Source organism: Rhododendron vialii, chromosome 2a (assembly GCF_030253575.1).
Source record: "Rhododendron vialii isolate Sample 1 chromosome 2a, ASM3025357v1".
NCBI classification, from domain to species: Eukaryota; Viridiplantae; Streptophyta; class Magnoliopsida; order Ericales; family Ericaceae; genus Rhododendron; species Rhododendron vialii.
Window position 1 is genome coordinate 1,985,350 of NC_080558.1, and position 7,690 is coordinate 1,993,039.

Sequence of the window (7,690 nt, forward strand, 5' to 3'; positions counted from 1 at the left end):
AGGGTTTCATGTCTGTATCTGAATGTATATTGGTAAATCTGTTCGATTTGGTACATCATCGTTATTGTTGAGTTCATTATGAACGAGTTGGTACATCTGTTTGTTTTGTGCTGGTATCTGTTTGCTTTTTGACATTATTTTGGTACATCTATTTTGTAGTTTGGAACAATGTAGGTCTGTTTGTAGGTCTGTATCTATTAGTACACTTGGTACATCTGTTGTTGTTATTTGGTATACTAATTGTCTTCTATGTATATCGTTGTGCCTGTATTGGCGTATTTTGTAAGTTTTTAGTTTCTTTTGAGAACCTTCTTTCAGAGTTTATGTTCACCAAGTCATGGATCCTAAAGAACGAAGTGCAAACTAATATGTCTTCGATATCCTACTTATTACCCTTTTGGTAATCATTACTGCCTGTAGTTTGGAACAATGTAGGTCTGTTTGTAGGTCCGTATCTGTTTGTACACTTGGTATATCTGTGTTAAGCATGTTTTGTACATCTGTTCGGTAGTTTTTGTAGTTTGGAACAATGTAGGTCTGTTTTAGGTCTATTTCTGTTAGTACAGTTGGTATATCTCTTTTTAAGCATATTTGGTATATCTGTTTGGTAGTTTGAATCCATGTAGGTCTGTTGGTATCTCTGTATCTGTTAGTACACTTTGTATATCTGTTGTTTTGTGTTGGTATATTTGTTTGGTTTTTGCAAGCAAGTTAGTACATCTGGTTGGTCTATTGGAATTATGTACCAATGTTGGTATCTGTGTATATGTTAATATAGATCGTATATCTATTTTTATATTTATTTTGGATTTGTGTTTTTTATTCTGAACAGGAAGATGTAGTAGAGATTAAACTGTTAGAGGCAAAAAAGGTAAGATTTAAGATGCGAGCAAGAAAGAACTCACCTTCAATTGCTGTAAAGAAAACAAAAGATCAAAAGGAAGATGATGATGATGATGAAACACAGATAAAGGAAACTGAACAGGAGAAGAATGACATTGAATCACCACATAAAAGGAGGGCTTCACAGAAATCACCTGTTAAAGGTACTCAATCGAGGAGAATAACAAGATCTCTTACCAAAAGAGAAATAAGAACGACAAGGATGTCAAAAAAAATTGAAGCGACGATTGAAACAAAAAAGAAGCATGTTCGAAAGTCAAACAGAAACAAGAAGACTAGAAACGAGGAAGAAGATGATGTGGTAGTCTTAGAGGAAGATGATGAAGAAGACGAGCAGGAAGATGTTGAGGAAGACAAAGAGGAAGATGAGAAAGAAAATGAGGAAGGCGAGGAGGAAGACAAGAAGATGTTGAGGAAGACGAGGAGGACGACAAGTTCGTCAAGGTCAAGGGAAAAAGGAAGAAGTCTAGCCCACGTCTTCCTAAAAAATGGGTAAAAAAACAAGAAGGGAAGAAGGAGAAATAGGAGAACGAAGATGTTGTTGAGATCAAAAAAGAGAGCTGCCAATACAGATATCTGTTTTTATATTGGTGCATCTGTTTTATGTTAGTTTATATGTATCTGTTACATTATTGGTGTATCTGTTTTTATATTGGTGCATCTGTTTTATATTGGTTTCTCTGTATCTATTCCATTATTGGTGTATCTGTTTTATGTTGGTTTCTCTGTTACATTACTGGTGTATCTGTATAACATTATCTCATCTGTACAAATCTCCTGCAGGTCTAATCTCGTCAGCCTTGTACGGCTTCTGAAACGCAGAAAATTCACTCCTCTCCAAGTTCGTGAGATCAAAAAAACCCCTTTTGCAAATCTCTTGTTTGCAATGACCAAACCGGAAATTAATGAACTTTTCGTGAAGAAAAGCGATGAAATTACATTGAAGTTGGTCGAAAAGTAGAAAAGGGAGGGATACTTTGATCTTGGTAGCAAATTAGTTAAAGATAAGTGTCAAGGATTTGACACTTATCTTTGGAATCAAATCTGGACCAATCAAAATACACCTCTAGGGGAACCCGAGAAGGCCAAATTCAGATTTTCTCGACAGAGTCTTCAAAAAACAAAAGGAAATGTTAGTTTCAAGGATGAAGATATTCTTGAGAAAAGCTTTTACAAAAGATTCTACCAAATTTTCTCGACAGAGTCTTCAAAAAACAAAAGGAAATGTTAGTTTTAAGGATGAAGATATTCTTGAGAAAAGCTTTTACAAAAGATTCTACTGAAAGTGCGCAGGACATCGCACGTGTGCTAATGATGTTGGTTCTCGCGACAATCTTTGTCCCACTCTCACAACCAAAATTAAGCTGGGCTTACTATCCATTCATTGAGGATCTCAACACATCCATAACGTATGCATGGTCAACATTCATTATAGAGCACTTAGTCAAAGAGCTTGATACAAAGCATACAAATCCAACAACTGTTGGTGGATTTGTACTTGGACTACTGGTGAATATCTCTTCTATTTGTAGTTTAATGTCATGTTTGTTGCTATATCTGTATCTATTTTATATTGGTATATCCGTATATGTGTATCCATTTTATCTGTGTATCTGTATCTGTATCTATATCTGTTTTATATTGGTATCTGTATTTGTATCTGTTTTATATGTGTATCTATTTTATATACCTGTATCTGCTTTATATTAGAATTCTACGGTGATAGCTCCTTTGCTTGAATGCAGTATTGGCTCTGCGAGCATACAAGCATAATGACTATGCAACAATCAAAAGACAATTGTCCAAGGTTTATGAAGTGGGATATGAGTGATTTACCAAAAGCGTTGGCACAAACACCATTGGAATCCCTTAATCCAGAAATGGTAAAGGATGCAGAATTGGAGCCCATTAACGAGAAAGAGAAAAAGTTGTTGCATTTTCATGAACAAATTGAAAATGAGAGTGATGTGAAGGATGATGATGCTCAGGAGTGCAGCTTGGACGACAATGGATCGAAATCTGAGAAGGACGAGGGGGTTGAGGAGACTAACAATGATACCAACAACCTAATTTCCGACCTACTCAAAGAAATTGACAGGTTGAAGGAAGAATCGAAGGAAAAGGACAGAGCAATTCAAACTTTGCAACAAAAAATAGCTGAACTTGAAAGGGACCATGTACCGTATGAAGACGCCGCTGAGCAAATGTTTGACTATGAAACAGAAGTCAGGATGGTACATGTTGAAAAGGGTATCCTGCATGAAGAAATTGTGCAAAAGGAGGTTGAGATAGGAGGTTTGTACGTCTGCAACGACTTATTAGAGGAAAAACTTGAAAAATCTGAAAAAGACAAAGCAAGTTTCGAAGATGGCCTAGATGACATGGTAACCCATATGGTTACACAAGAATACCACGTAAGAAAAACATCTCTTCATAAGTATGTTGCTAAATCTGTTTGTATATCTGTTGGTATTTGTTTAGTTTTATCTGTATCTGTTAGTCTTTTGGTATATCTGTATGCATTGTCATATATGTATCTATACATTAATTACACACATAAATCATAATCATAATTGCCTAATTCACTTTGTCAGGACAATGAAGAAGACAAAGAGAAAATGCAAGAAGAGGAGCAGAGCAAGGAAGGAGAAGTTGATCAAACTATCAGCGAAAGAGTTGAGATAGCAACTGGATTGCATGATGAAATTTTGTCTGACGAAGTCATTGACAAAACAATCTCCCAAATCTTCAAAGACACGCAGGAAGGAGAAAGGAAAAAAGAAAAGAAAAGGAAGAGAGAACAAGATGATATTGACCCGTCGTCAATGGTAAAAGATCTGAAGGGCAAAGATGACAGAACAGTGAAGATGGAGGAAGGGTTGATCTACTATAAAAAGAACCAGAAGGAAAGAAAGAAAAGCAATTCTGCATTTGAAATGACAAAGCTGTTCAATTACATTTCGGAGGAAGATATGGATCTACTAGATACAATTTATGAATTTGAGAAAGAAGACAAAAAGTAAGTGAAATCAGCAAAGCAAGATTTGTATCGAGTAAAATTCACAAATTTCATTCCATTTAATACATCTTTTCTTCTGGCAATCACAGAGCTTTCATCTGGCACAACCCAGTCAACAATGATACAGTTACAATCGAAGACGTCCTGAATCTGTTGAACGAGGGTGATATTGGAAACACGGTAACACCAAAGAAACTATTTTTACTTGTATCTGATTTTATGTGAGTGTATCTGTTAATACGTTTGTATATCTGCTGGTTTCTAAGTTGGTTTTGTATATCTGCATGTTGGTAAATCAGTTCGATTGTTGTAGTTTGAAGCAATGCTGGTCTGTTAGTATATCTGTATCTTTTAGTACACTTGGTATATCTCTTTTAAGCATGTTTGGTACATCTGTTTGGTAGTTTTTGTAGTTTGGAACAATATAGGTTTGTATCTGTTAGTACACTTGGTATATCTGTTTTTAAGCATGTTTGGTACATCTAATTGGTAGTTTTTGTAGTTTGGAACAATACAGGTCTGTTTGGAACAACGTATCTGTTAGTACACTTGGTATATCTGTTTTTAAGCATGTTTGGTACATCTAATTGGTAGTTTTTGTAGTTTGGAACAATACAGGTCTGTTTGGAACAACGTATCTATTAGTACACTTGGTATATCTGTTTTAAGCATATTTGGTACATCTCTTTAGTACTTTGGAACCATGTAGGTCTATGGGTACATCTGTTTTTTATCAAGTTCAATTTTAACATCAAAACATAACTATTGCAGTGCATTGATGGGCTCACTTACATTTTGGAAAGACAGGAAGAAAAGACAGCAAAAACACAGGGGAACTGCTTCTACATTACATCCACCTGTTGGGTATGCAAACTGTTCAGTATTCCATCTTTGTCAACTGAGAACAGATATATGTTATCCCAATATCTGATAATATGTGAAATACATTCTTTTTTGACAGACACTAATCAAAGAAAAAGCTGATGCAAGAACAAACTTAATCAACGAAAAGCTGAAAGAACTGGACAAAGTTATCGACATAAATGGTGTTGCATTCTACAAATATCTCATATTCCCGATGAATTCAATGGGAGGCAGAAAAGTGAAAGCTCCTGACCATTGGACTCTTCTGATCTACGATACTTCCAAGCAACAATGGATGCACTACAATTCTTTGATGAAGCCCAAGAAAAAGAAGGATCCTTACTTGACAGATGCCTCCATTGTGGTACATAACTTTACCTTTAATTTGGTAGTCCATCCCTCAATCATAACAGTAAAAAAAAATTTGCTATTTTTTACAAATTGTAGAAAGAGTACATGGAAGAGCAAATGAGGAAGTTGACTCTTAGTAAACCACCAAGCTTTGAACTCATTTCTATACCTAAACCAACACTGTTTCCAACCAACACACTCAGTGCTCCAATAAGCTCCATTGATGATGCGCCTCAGCAACAACCTGGATCGTAAGCTTCTGTTATTTTTATGTTGGTGTATCTGTCTCTGTATCTGTCACCGTCGTTGTGTTTTTAAACTCTTCTCTTCTTCGACCTGCTTTCTATGAATTCTACAGGGTTGATTGTGGAATAATTGTGTGCTATATCATTAAACAACTTGAAGAACAGAAGCCCGTCCCAACGTATCTCACTGTGGAAAATCTGAAAAAATTCAGAGCTGAATTGGTCCATATATTCTTGAATGACAAGCCCAGAACATGGTCAATAGAAGAATGAAAAAGCAACCAGCTAATGCAAGGAATGGCAGCTTAGGCATATACTTTTGGTCAAGAATTAAAGTTTTTTTGTCCATACCAAGGGTTGTACATATTTTTTTGGTGTCCGGTGGTAAACTGTTACCCTCAAACCGGACGACAAGGGTTATGAAGTAGAATTAGTCTGTACATGTAATGACAAGCCCAGAACATGGTCAACAGAAGAATGAAAAAGCAAGCAGCTAATGCATGGATTGGCAATTTAGGCATATACTTTCGCTCAAGAATTAAAGTTTTTTTGGTCCATACCAATGGTTGTACATATTTTTTTGGTGTCCGGTAGTAAACTGGTATCCTCAAACCGAACGACAATGGTTATGAAGTAGAATTAGTCTGTATATATGAATGCTCGGCTCCAAACAATTGGAATTTTCCATACCAATGGTTGTACATATTTTTTGTTGTCCAAACAATTGGACCACAATGGTTATGATCTTTACTGAAGTAGAATTAATCTTTATATCTCTCGTTTTTCATTTGTAAAATTATTCTCACTAGGCATCCACCTGACCATATCTGGAATGTCTTGCCCCTATGCAAGACATACCACCAACAGATATACCCAAATGAAAGTCAATTACAAAGTGCATTCTGGACAATGATGAAAATCATATGTACGGTTTGAGGGAAATCTTTAAGATACACTAACGTAGCAACAGATACAGACATACCACCAACAGATATACCGACATACACATATAGATACATCAATATACCAACATAAAGACATAAACAGATACACCAACATAAAACAGATACACATATACTAATATACCTTTTTAAAACAGATACAGTTATACCAACATTCAATTAGATACACAAAATGACTGCAGTAAATGAACCACCTCGATTTATATCCAAATGAAAGTCAATTACAAAGTATATCTAGAAAACGTAAGAATAGCATTTAAAAAATCATCAATCAACAGCCTCTTTGCAAGTCCTTCTGTTGTGTTTGCCTAACTTCCCACACCTCCCGCACAACATTTGCCTTACTTTCTCACCCCTTGATCGGATTCTCCCAACTTTTGGCCTCCCATGTGGCCTCCTCGTTTTAGGAGGAAGAATGATGGCAGATTCTTTCGTGATCACCGGAGCTCCAAGAGTGGGGACCGGGTTTATAGTACTTTCATACGACAATTGGAAAGCCTCGATGGTATAATAGGGATCAATATAATCGTACATTTGCTTTTCTGTCTTTTGAATAACTGTAACAGCATGCACACATGGAAAAAGATGAAGTTGCGAACGACAGCACGTGCATGTCCTCTTCTTAAGATCAACCACAACAGTCGGCTAAGAAAAAACCTAAAAAATATCATCGTTGCCACATGCCAAGTTTGACCTTTATTGAAACGGTCAATCAACTTTTTCTCCATTACAGGACAAACATAGCTGCTCCACTTGTTTGATAGTAGTCTCCTGTCACACATCTGCTCCATGATTAGCACCCTTACCTTATCAACCAACTCACATATTGGCAAATGACGGAATTTAAGAATCTGGTTGTTAAATGACTTAGCTGCATTTGAAGTCATTTCACCATATCATCTACCTTCAAAGTACACGTTTGCCCATCTCTCAAGCGGAAATGACTCAACAAAATTCTTTGCACTTGCTCCACCAACAGTACATAGCTCTTCAAGAGCCTTGGCAAAAGTTATCACAGTAAGAGCATGTGCGCAATCATTGAAAAGATTGACTACTTTCTCCCTAAACCCATTCGAGAGTCGACCTGAAAGCTTATCCCTAAGCTTTCCCTTCAAATGCTGCAAGCAGTAAGAGTGATAACCAGTTGGGAAAACTGTAGGCACATACTTTACAAGACCAGAGTGACGATCCGTAAAGAACGTAAAAGGCCGAGAACACGTAATAACTGTCGACAGCTTCTCCAAAAATCATTGCCAATTTGCCTCTATCTCAAAGTCAACAACTCCGATAGCAAGAGGAAATAATCCTACTCCAACAAAAGGCAACAACAAAAAACAATATCAACT

At 36.4% G+C, this 7,690-nt stretch overlaps 1 protein-coding gene across 1 annotated transcript; it reads left to right on the forward strand.

Annotated features, from left to right (window-relative positions):
* The first annotated feature begins 2,783 nt into the window (after positions 1-2,783).
* On the forward strand, positions 2,784-5,196 carry LOC131316302 (stress response protein NST1-like). Its single transcript, XM_058345628.1, has 6 exons — positions 2,784-3,317; positions 3,498-3,922; positions 4,012-4,102; positions 4,694-4,786; positions 4,884-5,147; positions 5,179-5,196. The coding sequence occupies exons 1-6, from the start codon at positions 2,784-2,786 to the stop codon at positions 5,194-5,196; spliced, it is 1,425 nt and encodes a 474-aa protein (XP_058201611.1).
* Positions 5,197-7,690: the final 2,494 nt, after the last annotated feature.

Bases quoted from the DNA above. Each gene is read 5' to 3' on its own strand.
- LOC131316302 (XM_058345628.1), top strand. From the start codon at position 2,784: ATGGTAAAGGATGCAGAATTGGAGCCCATTAACGAGAAAGAGAAAAAG. The intron at 3,923-4,011 runs GTAAGTGAAATC...TGGCAATCACAG, and splicing joins TTTGAGAAAGAAGACAAAAA to AGCTTTCATCTGGCACAACC. The intron at 4,787-4,883 runs GTATGCAAACTG...CTTTTTTGACAG, and splicing joins ACATTACATCCACCTGTTGG to ACACTAATCAAAGAAAAAGC.